Source organism: Panthera pardus, unplaced genomic scaffold (assembly GCF_024362965.1).
Source record: "Panthera pardus isolate Hobbes unplaced genomic scaffold, ASM2436296v1 HiC_scaffold_3, whole genome shotgun sequence".
NCBI lineage: Eukaryota > Metazoa > Chordata > Mammalia > Carnivora > Felidae > Panthera > Panthera pardus.
The window spans coordinates 28,846,020-28,863,959 of NW_026526876.1; the positions used below are offsets into that span (position 1 = coordinate 28,846,020).

Here is a 17,940-nt window from a genome sequence, read left to right on the forward strand (position 1 = left end):
ATCTGCTAGCAATTATGTGATGACATTTTAAAGTAAGCATATTCTTTGACTAGGGCATTAGAGCTTGGAAATTTATCCAAAGCAAAAGAAAAGAAATGTGAAAGACACACACACACACACACACACACACACACACACACACACGGACATTTGTTACGGCACTATTTAGAGGACAAAAAAAATGTTTACAGGATACTGGTTAAACAAATAAAACAACAGAAATTAGGAAACTATTATATGAACATACAGGTACACACATATATGCCCAGTAAACCCTTTAATAACAGTTCTGGAGGAGACCTGAATGGTTGGACTTTCATAATCAACATGTATGTATCCCTTCATGAGGAAAAACTAACATTTTCATTTTAGAAAATAAAAGTAAAATAAACTAACCAAAATGATCCCAACAAAAGAATTTAGGTTTTTAATCTGTAAGCAGAGTCCACCTCCTCGAGACCAACACTCCTACCCCAACCAAATGCAACTGTTTAAATTCAGGCTCCAATGTGCTTGTGATACCCATTCACAGCAATATCTGCACTACTTGGGAGACTGTATCTCCGAAGCCCCAATACTAAAATTAATCATTCTGCTATGTACTCAATAAATGTTTGCCAAGGATTGAAAGATTTTATAGAATATTTCTGGAAATACAGCAGGCTAGGATGTTTGAACTAACCTTCCCTTAGAAAATGATTATAAAAACAGGACAAAACATGGGGGAAAAAAGATGTTAAAAGCATTGAAGAGTTGATAAAATAAGGGATCTGCCAGGGCAAAAATCTAAGGGAAATTAGGAATGCAAGACACTTAAATGAAGCATTAAAATCATATTTGCCCTAAGGGTACCTGCAGATCTTGACCATCCCGCTTACAGAGCACAAGGTGCCAAACGGATCATCACAGGCCAAAGTCCACTGAGGGCAGGGGGTTCAATAAGGAAACCCTTCGCACTTCAAGCTTCAAGGACTTTCAAAGGGTTACACTCTAAGGGAAAATGTAAACCAGGAGAAAAATTTCCTCCACCCTCAGAGAACTACAAGGAAGTTGCCCTGGCAATACAGGGAGCGGGGGCTCCCCTGAGAAATGTTAACACAATCCAGATCAATACCGACTGGGTAGCTGAAACAAACAAACAAAATAAACCAATCAAACAAAATGCAAGCCATGAATTCAGTGGTTTAAAGTAGTACTGGATGGGTAAAATCTCTAGGCATTTGGAAGAAGCAAAGAAAAATTCTCCCTGGAGGAACACATCTTTTAGATCTCAAAGAAATTTCACAAATAATTTTTCAGGAAAAATGAGCGGCACACAGTCAAAAAACCAAAGAAGCGTAAAAGAAATAAAGCCCTGAGCAACAGCTAGGAAAAACAACAGACAACAAATAGATTCATAACACATCAAATGCCAGAATTATCAAATACAGATTATAAATACTCTACTAAATAAATAAATAAAAGACAAACTTGAAAGTATCAGCAGGGAACACAATAACAAAAATTAACAATTCAGTGCAGTTGGACAGCCTGGGTGGCTCAGTCGATTGAGTGTCCAACTTCGGCTCAGGTCGTGATCTCAACATTTGCAAGTTCAAGCCCCACATCAGGCTCACTGCCGTCAGCACAGAGCTCATTTCAGATCCTCAGATCCTCTGTCCCCCTCTCTCTGCCCCTTCCCTGCTTGCGCTCTTTCTCTCAAAAATAAATAAACATTAAAAAATAATAATAATAATTCAGTGAGGTTAACAGCAAATTAGATGCAACAAAACAAGAGAATCTGGGACCAGAAAGGCAAGAAACTACCCAGAATGGAGCAAATGGAGACTAAGAGAAAGTAGAAAAAAGTCAAAAGGCAAAGTGATAAGGTGAGATGGTGTGACACACAATTAATTGGAATTTCATAGGAAAAAGAAAAAGAGAACAGGGCAGAGACAATATCTGAAGAGACAATGGCTAATAATTATCCAGAACTGGTACAAGACCCAACAAAAAACCCTAACACATTACAAACAAGAGAAATAAAAGGATGCATCATAGTGAAACTGCAGACCAGCCAGGGGAAAACAAGAGCAGGTAATTTCAAAGAAATGAGAGATATATGAAAGTTGTTTTCTCAGTAGTAACAATGGGAGTCAAAAGATGGTAATAATACATTCAGCTGTTAAGAGAAAAAAAATGCCAATGTAAAAATATACACAGCAAAAGTATCTTTCAAGAATAAAAGCAAAATTAAGTACTTTAAGCAAACAAAACCTAGACAATTAACTCCTCAGCAGATACATATAAAAGAATACTAAAGGAATACTTCAGGTAGAAGGAAAGGGACCCTAGGTAGAAGACGTAAGATGCAAAAAAGAAGTACAAAGAAAGAGGTAAATGAACACTGACAGTATCAAATAGACGAACAGTGACAATATAAACTAATAATGTTTTATGAGGCTAAAAAAAAAACAAACAAAAGCAAAATACAAACATACACCACCACCACCAAGTTAGTAGCAAGTAAATGGAGTTAATGTTCTGAGGTCATTGTTTATTTGGGAGGAGGATAAAGATACTATTAACATCAAACTTTGGCAAACTGAAGATATGTGTGGTAATTTCTATGAGAAACACCGAACAGGACCTAGCTTCTAGTGGAGAATGAGAATACACAATGATTAACCCGCCCCCCCAAAAAAACAACAACCCAAATAAAGCAAGAAATGAAAGAAAAGAGAATATGCAGCATGAAGAGAAAACACATTAAAAGATGGCAAATAAATGCTAAAGGGGCGCCTGGGTGGCTCAGTTGGTTGAGCACCTGACTTCAACTCAGGTCATGGTCTCGCAGTTCACGAGTTCGAGCCCCGCACTGGGCTCTGTGCTAACAAACAGCTCAGAGCCTGGAGCCTGCTTCAGATTCTGAATCTCTCTCCCCCACCCCCCGCTCATGCTCTGCCTCTCTCTGTCTCTCAAAAATAAATAAATGTTAAAAATAAATAAAATAAAATAAAATAAAATAAAAGCTAACGTTAAAAAAATACTTTAGACAGAATAAAGAAAAATTCAACTATTTGTCAAGTATACTGAAAACATAATGAAAAGGCTGGTAGTATAAAAATGGAAATATCTATACCATATAATGGTTTGGATACATTAAATATTGGATAAAATGCATTTAGAGCAAAAAGTATCATAAGAGATGAAGGGTCACTTAATAATACACAAAGCAAAACTATAAATACATGAAGAAACAACTCGCACAATCATGAGAGATAATAAATACACCTCTCTTGGTAACTGCCAGGACAAACAACCAAAAATCAGAATACAGAAAATTTAAAAACTATGATTAAACGCCATGATTAACAAAACTGACTTAATGACAGAACAAAACTATATTGTTTAGGGATACACACATGGTCGAACTGTAAGGAAGAGCACATTATAATCACGAAAGTTAGAACAGTGGCTGTTTCCAGGGTAGAGAGCGTTGTAATCAGAGAAGAGCACACAGGTTTCCAGGGTGCTGGAAATATTTTACTTCTTGACCTAAGGAATGAGTATATGGAGTTAACTTTATAAGGATTTCCTTTTTGTGAAGGGCCACACAAATATTTTAGGCTTTACAGGCCATATAACATCTCTGCGATATATTCTTCTGTCTCCACAACTCTTTAAAAATCTAAAAATCATTCTTAGTTTGCCAGCTATGAGTTGTAGTTTTTACCAAACTCCTGCATTAAAAGCCTCATGTTTTAGGTACTTCTTTGTTTTCAACAAAAAATACAAAAGAACCTGGGAATGCAAGCTGGTGTAGCCACTCTAGAAAACGGTATGGAGGTTCCTCAAAAAACTAAAAATAGAACTACCCTACCACCCAGCAATTGCACTACTAGGCATAGATCCACGGAATACAGGTGTGCTATTTCGAAGGGGCACATGCACCCCCATGTTTACAGCAGCACTATCAACAATAGCCAAAGTATGGAAAGAGCCCAAATGTCCATCGATGGATGAATGGATAAAGAAGATGTGGTATATGTATACATATATACATATATACATATACATATATATATATGTATATGTATATATGTATATATGTATATATATACCTACATACAATGGAGTATCAAAAAGAATGAAATCTTGCCATTTGCAACTACATGGATGCAACTGGAGGGTATTATGCTAAGTGAGATTAGTCAGTCAGAGAAAGAAAAAAATCATATGACTTCACTCATGTGAGGACTTTAAGAGACAAAACAGATGAACATAAGGGAAGGGAAACAAAAAGAATATAAAAACAGGGAGGGGGACAAAATAGAAGAGACTCATAAATATGGAGAACAATCTGAGGGTTAATGGAGGGGTCATGGGAGGGGGGATGGGCTGAATGGGTAAGGGGCACTAAGGAATCTACTCCTGAAATCGTTGCACTATATGCTAACTAATTTGGATGTAAATTTTTAAAAATAAAAAATACAAAAAAAATACTTAGGGGGAAAGAAACTAAAATAATTCTTTATCCATCGATTCTTCTTTTCTTTTTTTTTTTTAATTTTTTTTCTTTTAACCTTTATTTATTTTTGAGACACAGAGAGAGAGAGAGAGAGAGAGAGAGAGAGAATGAACTGGGGAGGGTCAGAAAAGAGGGAGACACAGAATCTGAAACAGGCTCCAGGCTCTGAGCTGTCAGCACAGAGCCTGACGCGGGGCTCGAACCCATGGACCGCGAGATCATGACCTGAGCCGAAGTTGGACGCTTAACGAACTGAGCCACCCAGGCGCCCCTCGATTCTTCTTTTCAACAACTCTGAGTATCTGCTATATGTGCCAAGCACGGTTTTGGGTGTTAAAGACCAAAAACTGAACAAGATATTATCTCTTCACGTCAAGTCAAAAAAACAGTAAAAATAATTATACCATTAGGTAATAAGACTGAGAGACGGGAACAGCAATCAACTACAAAGCAAAGTCCCTGGTCTCATGAGACTAACATTCTAGTGGAAGAAGATGTGCAACAGATTAACCAAATAGTTAAAAATTAAAATATAGGAGCGCCTGGTTGGCTCAGTTGGTTGAATGTCCAACTCCTGATTTCAACTTAGGTCATGATCTCACAGTTCTTGAGTTTGAGCCCCATGATGGGCTCTGTGCTGACAGCGTGGAACCTGCTTAGGATTCTCCCTCCCTCTCTCTCTGCCCCTGCCCTGCTTGCTTGCTCACACTCTCTCTCAAAATAAATAAACTTAAAAAAATTTTTTTAATTAAAATGTTATAAATAAAAATATTAAAATCATCCCACACACCAGTGACAATGAGTAATCTACAACAAAACACACGACAATATGGATTCATCTCACAGAAGTAATGTTGAACAAAAGAAGACAGACATAAGAGTGTACATTGTATGATTTCTTTCATACAAAATACAAAAACAGAAAGAAAAAAACATCTCTGCTGTTAGAAATCAGGACAGTGACTATTCCCAGTGACAGGGAGGGGGCTAATAACTGGCAGGGAGCATAAGGGGGTTTGGGGAGGGAGGCTGGTAATATTTCTTTCTTGTGTTGGAATACTTTAAGCACTTTAATTGGTTTAAAAATTAAAAATAGGGGTGCCCGGCCGGCTCAGGCAGTGGAGCATGCACCTCTTGATCTTGAGGCTGTGAATTTGAGCCCCACGTTGGGTGTAGAGATTACTTTACAAATTCTAAAAAAAAATTTTAATGAACATATAAATAAATGTTAAGAAAAATAAAGACACAAGCCTCCTCAACAGTTACCTAAAAACCCTCAACCTAACCAAATAGATCTACACATCAAACATTTCTAACATTTTTTTAAAATGTTTATTTTGAGAGAGAGAGCTCACATGCACGTGCAGGAGTGCCGGCCGGGGGGGGGGGGGGGGTTGGGGGGAGGGAGGGAGAGAGAGGGAGAGGGAAAGGGAGAGACAGAGAGAGAGAGAGAATCTCAAGCAGGTTCCGTGCTGTCATCATAGACCCTGATGTGGAGCTTGATCTCATGTACCGTGAGATCGTGACCTGAGCTGAGATCAAGAGGAGGACACTTCCAGTTGAACCATCCAGGCACCCCTTCACATTTCTAACATTTTTAAATATAGCAAGGATGACAAGATAATAGCCAAATTTTCAAGTTGGATACAGTTTACTAAGTGCTTTAATAACTGCGGTCACCTTAATGAATGCATGTCTTTACGAGATAGAAGAGGAAAAGAAATGCATTCTAAACACTTTAACACAGAAGACTAAATCACTTAGGAGAAGATCAGTATTACCCAATTCTGCTAAGGTAGCAGAGTCAAACAGCTTTCCTAAAAACAGACCTAGCACAAAAACTGAACATAGGGAGATCCCTCTTCCCCCAAATCCCAAAGCAATACCTGAGGCATCAGCAGAGAGAACACACTCCTGAGTACAAAGATCTCGTATGGTATCAACAACTTATCCAAAGGCACTCAAGTAAATTAACACAAAATCCCCTATTAGGTAGCTAGCTCAGGAGTCTCAATCTCGGCACCAGTGACAATTGGAGCAAGTAACTCTTTACCATGAGGGCCTGTTCTGTACTTTGTAGGATGTTTACTAGCATCTGGCCTCTGCCTACTAGATGCCTACAGCCCCCTCCTCCCACCCTCCAGTTGTGATCAAAAATTACTCCAACAGTGCCAAATATTCCCTGAGAGGCAAAACTACCCCACGTTGAGAACCACTAATCTGGCTATAATGGTCTTAAGATCTTCAGTTCTCACTTGAAGGAAGGAAACAGATGGGCTTGGCTGGCTCGGTCGGTGAAGCCTGCGACTCTTGATCTCAGGGGTTGTGAGTTCGAGCCCCACACTGGGCGTAGAGATTATTTAAAAATAAAAATCTTATTAAAAAAAAAAAAAAAAGGGAAGGTAACAAACCCATCTCCAATTTGAGTAACATGAGTTTCTCTACCACATCACTGAGAAAGCCTTGAAAATAAATCAAATGCCAAACTTATATTTAAGTTTGGCAAGGATACAAAGTTTACGTTTAAATTGGAAATCATTTCCTTGACAGAACTGAGCTGTAGGCTTAGAGGTAACTTACTATACTGAGAAACAGGGGTAGCTCTTGTGCAACATAAATTTACGGAGACAGACTTGAGTCTCAGTGACTCACAGGTAGCACTGAATGTTTCTCCTCAGTGCCTGATTCCCCTGGGTAGTTAACGGAGGAGAACTGCTGGAGTGATCCTGGGTTCTCGCCTCCTACAACAGGTGTCAAATTTCTCCAGGTGAATGCTTACCGGTAAGGGATTGGATAAGGAATGTTGCGGTGAGGATCGTGCAACTGGCGGAACACTTCTGCCAGGGCTGGTTCCTGGCCCGCTTCCCCCAGCAAACTGGCCAACAGGGAAAAACGGATATGAATAATTCAAAACAGTACTGTGCTTCAGATAAGGAGAGTAAAAGATTAACACACAAACAGGTCTTAACTATATGGCCCCTTTAAGTCAATACATCTCATGCTAAAGAGAAAAATACCATGTAAGTCAAATTTTGGCTAGCTTTTCAGCGAGATTTTAAGAAGGAGCTCCAGCAGAAATGTACCAAAAAGATATAAAGAAAACGTGGCTGAAAGCTGAAGGTACACATGGTTTTGAAAGGACACCAGAGAAGAATGTTTTCCCTTCTTGTCTCAAAATAACCCGAAGCAGGAATACAGTGAGTGGTACAGTGGATGTTAGTGTCTTCTTTAGGAACCACTAACGCTGGGTCAGTGAGCTCGCTACGTGTCCCACCGAACTAAAGGGAAGAGGACAAAAGAAGAGTCCAAGTCACTCCATTTCAATCTTTGCAAGACCCGAAACCTAGTCTGGCCAAGAGAAACATCACCTCATTTGTGAATTTTTATATCATCACAGACAAGACACATCATAAACAAATTTAAATTTAGGAAGTCAGCAGCAGTGTCCTCTTAACAGAGAGAGATGGGCCAACATCAGATTGATGAAGACGGGGAGGAAGGGGAGGAGAGCACAGTAAAGGCAAAACATTGCTTTCTAAAGCCTTAAATGAAGGCAAGGATTCAGATTTTTAAAAAGTCACTATAAACTTTTTTTCCAAAAATTTAACTTACCTCAAAGTAATCACTAATCTTATGTCCCCTAGGAGTGCCTTTCCCTGAAAACGAAACCAAAGTAAGTATAGTTTTTCCAACAACATACGTAAACCATCATTCACTAAAACGTACTATGCATTCACTAACTGCGTATGTCATCATCAATTCAAGTACTGGCTTTACTTTTAACAAATAAGCCAAATTACCTGTATCCTAAGAACAGAGACAGTTTCCTCCATCTAATAAAAGCCTTAATAAGCAGTGAAAGGAAGACTTTTTCTCAGCTTGCTTTCCTTTAAGATTTGCTAATCTTTCTTTTATAATATGGTAAGAAAACCTAGGCCACAGCTATGAATCAAAATAAAACAAATGTACAGTCCATGCCCTCAATCAAGAGAACAAAAAATTCAAAACAAACTCATCAGGACTAAAGGGTTTTATGCTAGGCCACAAAAAACTTTATGTGACCATGTCGCTTTGGGACAATTTTCTGCCCCCTGCCCAAAAGTAAAAAATAATTTGTAGATAAAAAAATAAGAAAAATGCAAAAAAGACTGTGACTTCCATTCCTCAGAGGGGGTGGAGGTGACGAAGCAAACCATTTATTCCCTCTTTAATTACACAAAGATATTCGGCATCATAACCCATCATATTTATAGATTTAGCCCACTGGGTGCCAATGCTCAACTGAATTGCCACAGGAGAGCAGGTACAAAGGACAGCCATGTAAATGAAACCATTTCTGGCTACCAATTATTAACAAATCACTGAGCTAATGCAAGACATGGTTACAACACCAATGTAACCTCTTTTCTGTATAATACACGCTTAGTCTGAAGAAAAACCTGTGGTGAGAAGATCGTTAACTTACAACAGGGAAAACGAGGGTCCCCAAAGAACTGACACTTTTGGCAAGTGTGTATCAAATGGCGAGTCTATAATAAACAGCCTGATATTCCCTTAAGGTACACAAATCTCCTTTGTTAGGAATCCCTGTGTAGGAACTAATTATTTCGTGTGAGTTGGAAATTCTAAGTATCTAACTTCCAAGAATTTAGTATTTTTATTGGTATGAAATTATTAATACCTTGGCTAGTTTCATATGGTTCAGCTTTTCTTTTCCGGTTTCGCTGGTCATTCTGTTTTTTCTCAGGAGTCTGTTAAATACCATATACATCACAATTAGCATTTTGTTAACTTTTTCACAGTATGAGGGTAGGTACAAAATATCAAACTTATAAGAAGATAGAAGGCAAGTCCTAAATCAGAATCCTGGAGTTATGCAGTGCTACCTTTCAACCCAGACTGAGGGTGTGGGAATGTGTAGTCTCACAGTGAATGTGGCCTCTTACCTCTACTTCTTTATCACTCAAGGACCCCACGCTGCACAAGCTCTGATTGGAAGACTCACTATTGAGTGGCCCCTGGAAAGAGAGGAAAAAAAAAAAAAGGAATCAAAAGAAACTAATTTAAGATGACAGCAACACTGAAGAAGCCTGCCAATTTTGATGTCTGAAGTCAAAGAAGTCAAGAATTAACTACAGTACCCGTAAAAGCCAACTTGAAAAGAACTCCATCAACTATACGATGGTGCCCTCACATTAAAATTCTCTAGGCTCAGTCGGTAAACCATGCAACTCTTGATCCTGGGGTTGTAGGTTTAAGCCCCATGATGTAGGGTGTAGGGATTGCTTAAAAATAAAATCTTTAAGTGTCCGACTCTCGATTTGACTCAGGTCATGATCACAGTTCAGGAGTTTGAGCCCTGCGAGGGGCTGTGCACTAACAGCTCAGAGCCTGCTTGGGATTCTCTCTCTCCCTCTCTCTCTGCCCCTCCCCCATTCCTGCTCACTCTTTCTTGCTCATGCTCTCTCTCTCAAAAATAAATACATAAACATTTAAAAATACCAACTCTGTAATCGTGTGCAAATTTTCCCTTCTAGAGTACTTCTGCACGCAGTGAATTCATTTTTTAAGGAAAATAAGCAAGGGAAATCCATTCTCTTGCCCTTCTGTATCATACAGGCATCATCTGAAAGTTGATATGTTAAGGAGGATGTTAAGAGTTTCTTACAAAGAATGGTCAGAGACTAGAATACGAAGGAACTGCTTTTCTGAGTCAGGCTTTAAGGAGGCATGACCACTAGCTCAAAAACCAAAGTTACAAGAGACTGACTTCCACCCTAATGGTATGAGGGGCTCTGCTGGCCCGCTCCTCAGTGAAAGTGGTGAAAATTATTTAAAAAACAAACAAACAAAAAAAAACCCATCATTCAAAGCCTCTGGAAATAGTCCCTAAGGGGAAACAGTAAATGAAGAAAATAATCATTCAATAAAATCTATGAAAATTTAGGCTCAAAGGTCAAAGTCTGAGGAATTTGAACCCAGACCACTCCCACTCCTCCCCTCTCCCATGTCAGCAATGTTCCCGTTCTTGCAGCGGCCAAGAACACATGGCTCCTTCTTCCCCCAGCTCTCAGTCCAAGAGCTTTCTTCTCTAAGGAGCTGGACTGTCCCCAGGCCCCTGCTGCTGACACTAAGTCCCAGGCAAGTACATCAAAAGCAGGGGCTCCCCCGTGTGCCACCCCCACTTGCAGAACAGAAGCTATACCTCAGGCGTGGCACACTGAGCATAGTGGGACCCCAAGAGCTCTTCCGTCCCGCTCATGAGATGATGGTGGCTCCACATCCGGATAGGCTGCTGCATGCACTTCCCTCCCACCTTACTCCCATCCTCCACCAGCTCCAGCACTCAGCTCCCAGATCCAGAATGTCACTCACAGAAAAGATTGCCATCATCCCCATCCCCAAGTCCAGGAACCTGACTCAAATACTCTGCCTCAGGAGAAAGGCAGGAACACTTAGTACCAAATCTCTTCCCAAAAGACTTGACTTCATTCCCATGGACGAGTTTAAGCCTAAGAGTATTCTCAAGAACAGTGGAAGCTGTGGTAAAAGAAAGGCAAACAGAAGATCTGTGGGTGAAATGAAGATACGGCTTAGACTGTAGGCCAGCTAGTTTGCAGAAGAGAACCAGGGAATAAGACACCTGGGAGAAGTCCTCCTGGGGTCAGAACAAACAGCAAACACTGACCTCAGAAACTCTTCCTTCCAAGGAGCCCCAATTTGATCTGATTAGTTTGTAGAGGAATTTAAGCCTCAGGGCACTGTTGAAAACAAGAGAGCAATCCGGGCAATTAGTGGAGTTTTAACAGCTGGGTTGGTCAGGGAACGAAAGCTCTGTTAGTACCAGTCATCCCAGGGTGACTGTAGGCATACTTAAAGCTGTGTCTCCCCAAAGTCACCACCAGAGGCTTGACACTGGATGAACAGTGGATAGAAAAGACGTCACTAAAATAATCTAGCCAGTCGCTAAACAAATAAACAAGCAAACAACAATAATAAGTCCATCAGGGCACCTGGGTGGGTCAGTCAGTTAAGCATGACTTCAGCTCAGGTCCCGATCTCATGGTTCGTGAGTTCAAGCCCCGCACTGGGCTCTCTGCTGTCAGCACGAGCCTACTTGGAGCCTCTGTCCCCCTCTCACCCTGCCTCTCCCCCACTCATTCTCGGTCTTTCTCTGTCAAAAATAAATAAACTTAAAAAAAAAAAAAAAGTAAGAGCTTCTCTTTAAAAACAAAACAATAACAAGTTCAAGACTGGGATGAGAACTCAGTACCCAGAGTTGGTACAATACGTCAGCTAAAATGACCAGTTTCCAACAAAAAATCATGAGGCATGCAAAGAAATACAAAAATATGACCCATATACCAGGACGAAAAAATGGCAGACTAAAGAAACTACCTGTGAGAGTGACTAGATATTGGATTTAACAGAAAAATATTCAGAACAGCCATATAAGTATGTTCACAGAGCCAAAGGAAACCACAATTAAAGAAAAAAAGTGTGAATGTCAATGTTGTATTAAACAGCGAATATCAATAGAAACAAAGAAATATATATTTTTTTAAAAAGGGGAATTATGGAGCTGAAAACCACAATAATGGAAATAAAAAAATGCACTAGAGAGGCTCAAGAGTAGAAATTAAGTGACAGAAGAAATCATTAGCAAATGTGAAGATAGATCAATAGAAATTATGCAAGCTGAAAACCAGAGAGAAAATAGAAGAAAAATAAACAGCTTCAGAGAAACGTGGGAAAATGTTAAGTATGCCACAATGCACATAATTGAGGTGAGAGAGACAGAGAGAGACAGAGAGAGAGAGAGAGAGAGAGAGAGAGAGAGAGAGAGAGGGAGGGAGGGAGGGAGGGAGAGGTGAGCAGGAAAGAAACAGAAAAACATATCCAAAGAAATAATGGCTGAAAATTTCTCAAATTTACTGAAAAGCAACAACTTATTCATCCAAGAAGCTTAATGAATTCCAAGCATGATAAACACAAAGAGACCCACAAACAGGCACATCACAGGAAAAATGCTCAAAGGCAAAGACAGGAGAAAATCTTCTGAAAGAAAAATTTTTTATAGTTTATTTATTTGGAGAGTCTGTGTGGTTCAGTCAGTTAAGCGTCCAACTCTTGGTTTCAGCTCAGGTCATGATCTATCTCATGGCTTTGTAGGTTCGAGCAGGCAGTGCCAGCTTGGGATATTCTCTCTCTCTCTCTCTCTCTCTCTCCCTCTCCCTCCCCTGCTCATGCTATCTCTGTCTCTCTTAAAAAAAAAAAAAAAGGAAAGAAAAAAGACAAAGACAAAAATCTTAAAAATAAAGAAATTAATTAAAGTTCATTTATCTATTTTAGACAGTGAGAGAGAGGGAGAGAACATGCGCATGTGGGGCAGAGAGAGAGGGAAACAGAGAATCCCAAGCAGGTTCCATGCTGTGTCAGTGCAGAGTCTGACTCGGGGCTCGAACCCACCAAGTGTGAGCCAAAATCAAGAGTTGGACGTTTAACCAACGGAGCCACCCAGGCACACACACCCCTCCCCCCTTTTTTTTGATGTTTGTTTATTTTTGAGAGGGAAAGAGAGAGAGACAGAGTGTGAGCAGGGGAGGGGCAGAGAGAGGGAGACAGAATCTGAGGCAGGATCCAGGCTCTGAGCGGTCAACACAGGGCTCGACCTCACAAGCAGTGAGGTCATGACCTGAGGTGAAGCCAGATGCTTAACTGACTGAGCCACCCAGGCGCCCCCTCTTTTTTTTTTTAAAGTTTATTTATTTTTGAGACAGAGACAGAGATCATGCGTGTGAGTGGGGTAGAGGCGTTGAGAGAGGGAGCAAAAGAATCCCAAGCAGGGCTAGACCCCATTTACAACCCCACAAACAATCACCTGAACCGGAATCAAGAGTCAGACCGCTAACCTACTAAGCCACCCAGGAACCCCCTCAGGAGAAAGTCTTAAAAAGCAGAAATATAATGCATCACTTACAAGGGAATCCCAATAAGATTAACAGCTGACTTCAGAGCAAAAACAATTTAAAAAGGGGCAAAAGATCTGAACAGACATTTCTCCAAAGACTATATACAAATGGTCAATAAACACATGAAAAGAAGTTCAACACCATTAGCTCACGGGAAATACAAATCATAACCAAAATGAGACACCATTTCAGACCTACTAGAATGGCTAGACTAAAAAAGAAGTAAGGGGGGTGCCTGGGTGGTTCAGTGAGTTAAGCATCCGACTTCAGCTCAGGTCATGATCTCAAGGTTCATGAGTTCAACCCCCGTGTCGGGCTCTGTGCTGACAGCTCAGAGCCTGGAGTCTGCTTTGGATTCTGTGTCTCCCTCTCTCTCTCTGCCCCTCTCCAGCTCACTTGCTCGCTCTCTCTCTCTCTCTCTCTCTCTCTCAAAAATAAGTAAACATTAAAAAAAAAAGTAAGAAAATGCTGGCAATGAGCACTGAGATATGCACAGAATTGTTGAATCACTGTATTATCCACCTTAAATTAATATAACACTATATGCTAATTATACTTGATTTACAAAAAAAGTGCTGTCAAGAATGTGGAGAAACTATGTTCTCACCAGAAATATATTGCTGGTGGGAACATAAAATGGTGCAGTTGCTTTCAAAAACAGGCAGCTCCTCAAACAATTAAACATAATTACTGTATGACCCAGAATGCTACTCCTAGGTATATAAGGAAAAGAAACGAATATGCACAAAAATTTGGACACAAATGTACAGCATCATTATTCACAAAAGACATTTAATGTCCAATTGATGAATGGATAAACAAAATTCCATACAATGGAACGGAATGGTATGTAACTGTGAATATACTAAAAAAGCAATGGATTGCATATTTTAAAAGGGGTAAATTGTACTGTATATGAATTATATCTCAATAAAACTATTAAAAACCAATAGTCACTAGGCTTACTATCAAAAATAATTTGCATTCTTACTAGGGTGTATCAAGTATTCCTTTCGCCATATTCTTAACACACTTACTTTTTAAGTATAATAAACACACTACAACAGAGAGCTTCACAGTGAGATACTTGGGAAGCTGCGAAAATAACAAAGTGAAACTAGGGAGAAGAAACAAAATCAAATCATGTATTCCTAGTGACATAACTCAGCAAAAGAATTATTCCTACAATGGTATAGAGTTCCATGATGTTTTGAATGAGACAAAAAGGAGTTTTATTTACACAAAAATTCTACAATAATTCTTTTTAAATGTTTGTTTATTTTTGAGAGAGCAAGTAGGGGGGAACAGAGAGAGAGGGAGACACAGAATCCGAAGCAGGCTCCAAGCTCCGAGCTATCAGCACAGAGCCCCACGCAGGACTCGAACTCATGAACCACGAGATCATGACCTAAGCTGAAGTCGGACGCTTAACCGACTGAACCACCCGGGCGCCCCTAATTTTTTTTTTTTAACATGTATTTATTTTTGAAAGAGAGAGACAGAACATCAGTGGGGGAGGGGCAGAAAGAGAGGGAGACACAGAATCTGTAGCAGGTTCCAGGCTCCGAGCTGTCAGCACAGGGCCCAACGCGGGGCTCGAACCCACGAATCATGAGTTTATCACCTGAGCTGAAGTTAGACGCTTAACTGACTGAGCCACCCAGGCGCCCCAAGAATTCTACAATAATTTAAACTGAACATTCCTATGCCCAAATTTTCAAAATATTCTGTTCATGAATTACCTTTATTGTAACCATTATGAAGCATTTTTTTTCCTTTGGATAGTAATAAAACCACACATCGTATTTTAACTATACACTTGAGTCACCAAATATCCCTCACTTTCAAGAGGAAATGGCAAATGTGATACAGAGAACAGAGAACTGAACAGTCTACTTTTTACTCGGAATTACTGATAATGAAATACACTGACAAGTGTACCTAACAGTGATGCACACTGTTGTGTCTGAAATGCTGTGTGTGAGGCACAAGGCTTCTTATGGTTCTCTGTGCCTAACCAGAAGAAAAAAGGATTAAGAATTATTTAATCCTCCCTTTTGCTGTCCTTTTCTGAAGCACAGCATCCCAAATTATTATAAAATCATTAGATTAAATTAGATTAGCAGGGATAAATGACATATATTCCCTGTTCTAAGGCAGCTTACTGTCTAGTAAAAGAGCTAAATAAAAGCTTTTAGGCAAACTGAATGTTATCTTTCAAAAATGCCACTATCACTAAAAAACAAACAAAAATGGCAGGAAAAACTCAACTAAACTAAAAGAGGATAAGAAGGTATGAGTAAATTAAATATATGATCCTTGATCTGACCCTGAATATTGAAACAAATCAAAACCAGCTATAAAGGGCATTATTGAGACAAAGGCAGAAACTGAATATGGACTATATATTAAATAATTAAGTGCTTTTACAAATTGGTCTATTATTATCAGTTCCTCAACTGAAATTTTTCCATTGGATGCATCTTTTTTTTTTTTAAACGTTTTATTTATTTTTGAGAGAGAGAGAGAGAGAGACAGAGCATGAACAGGGGAGGGTCAGAGAGAGGGAGACAGAATCTGAAACAGGCTCCAGGCTCTGAGCTGTCAGCACAGAGCCCGACGCGGGGCTCGAACTCACGGACCGCGAGATCATGACCTGAGCGGAAGTCGGCCGCTTAACCGACTGAGCCACCCAGGCGCCCCTGGATGCATCTTTTTAATAGAGTGCTTTGTACGTTTTGTATGAGTTCATGTCCAGCTTTCCGAGCGTCTTCTACATTTCAGGGGTCAGGGGCAGTCCCAAAAACAGTTTAATGTCTGCCTCTGCCAATGCCCTATACTATTCATCAGTTCCAAACACATTTATTTATACATTAGTCATCCTGACCAAGATTTCCACACAAGGTTGAAGTTCCCATTTCTTGCAGGTGGCTTTTAATTATTTTTTTTTAAGTAACCTCTACACCCCAACATGGGGCTCAAACTAAGGATCTCGAGACCTAGAGTCGTATCTTCTACCAACTGAGCCAGCCAGGTGCCCCACTTCTTGAAGGTGGCTTTTAACAGCCACAAACCTAATATAAGTAGCTCACTTCTGTCCTATGTCTTGGACCAGTGGGCCGTTTTACCAGTCCTAGCTCACAGAGAAGCTTTCCAATTCCCAGCTTTATACAGTTCCAGTTCAGACCTCTGGACTCAATTACCACCCCCAGGGGTAAATTAAACCCGAAAGCAGAAAAGCTTAGGGGCCATCAAGTTTAACTCCCATTCACCACTGTGACCATGTCATATATTTGAAGCTCTAACAACTGGGACTTAATTTTTCCAATTTCTCTTACACTGCTGACATTCAGGAATTATATAATTTTCATATATTTCATTAAATCACTTAACTGAATTGTTATTCTTTCTAATCATCTGTTAGTTTGTTCCTTTGGTTTACTTGTCCAGATACAAAATCACAGCATTTTTAAGTAATAAGTTTATATCTTCCTTTCCACAATTTGTATCTCTTACTTGTTTCACATTTTACTGTACTGAATAAAAAACAGAAATACAAAGCATAGAGAGAACACAGTTCTTTTCTTTTTCAAGGTAAGTCCTCTAGTGCTTTACCATTAAAAGCTGTATTAAGACCTCAAATAGCACTTTCCAGCCAGGGCCTGGCAGAATGGCTCCCGCAAAGCAGGGAGAAGAAGAAGGGCCATTCTGCCATCATCAAGGTAGTGACCAGACAACGTACCATCAACATTTACAAGTGCACCCAAGGAGTGGCTTTCAAGAAGAGTGCCCCTTGCACACTCAAAGAGACCCAGAAATTTGCCATATAGGAGATAGGAACTCCAGATGTGCGCACCGACACCAGGCTCGACAAAGCTGTCTGCATCAAAGAAATAAAGAATGTTCCACCCCATATGCGCGTATGGTTATCCAGAAAACGTAACAAGGATGAAGATTCACCAAACAAGCTCTATACGTTGGCTACCTATGTATCTATCACGGTCACTACTTTCAAAAATGTACAGTTAATGTGGATGAGAACTAATCACTGATTGTCAAATAAAGGTATAAAACTGCAAAAACAGAGAGACAAACAAAAACAAAAAAACCAAAAAAACCCTCAAATAGCCAAAACAATCTTGTAAAAGAACAAAGTTGGAGGTCTCCCACTTTCTGATTTCAAAACTTCCTATAACACTATAGTAATCAAAACAGTATGGCACTGGCATAAACACAAGATAGAGACAAAATGGAATAAAGCAGAAACCTAGAAATAAACTTTCACATATATGGTCAAATGGTTTGTTGGGGGGTTTTTTATTCCAATTTTTTCTTTGATTTTTTTTTTCAGTTTTATTGAGATTTAATCGACACACAGCTCTGTATGAGTTTAAGATGTACTGCATAAGAAGGGTGATTTGATAGAGGGGCGCCTGGGTGGCTCAGTCGGCTAAGCAT

The 17,940-nt window shown here is 39.7% G+C and overlaps 1 protein-coding gene across 9 annotated transcripts in view; it reads right to left on the reverse strand.

The window, feature by feature from the left end:
• The window catches only part of TLK2 (tousled like kinase 2), a 113,184-nt gene that overhangs the window by 65,471 nt on the left and 29,773 nt on the right, over positions 1-17,940 (reverse strand). For 5 of the 9 annotated variants that reach the window (XM_019466633.2, XM_019466636.2, XM_053893128.1 and 2 more), the window contains exons 3-6: positions 9,457-9,528; positions 9,192-9,261; positions 8,123-8,166; positions 7,290-7,385 (exon numbers count right to left, since the gene is read on the reverse strand). The exons of 2 other annotated variants lie outside the window; for them this stretch is intronic. In XM_019466633.2, coding sequence (XP_019322178.1) covers positions 7,290-7,385; positions 8,123-8,166; positions 9,192-9,261; positions 9,457-9,528 — 282 coding nt within the window. The remainder of the gene's footprint in view (positions 1-7,289; positions 7,386-8,122; positions 8,167-9,191; positions 9,262-9,456; positions 9,529-17,940) is intronic. 2 more of the 9 variants (XM_053893129.1, XM_019466632.2) reach the window with 1 other exon arrangement.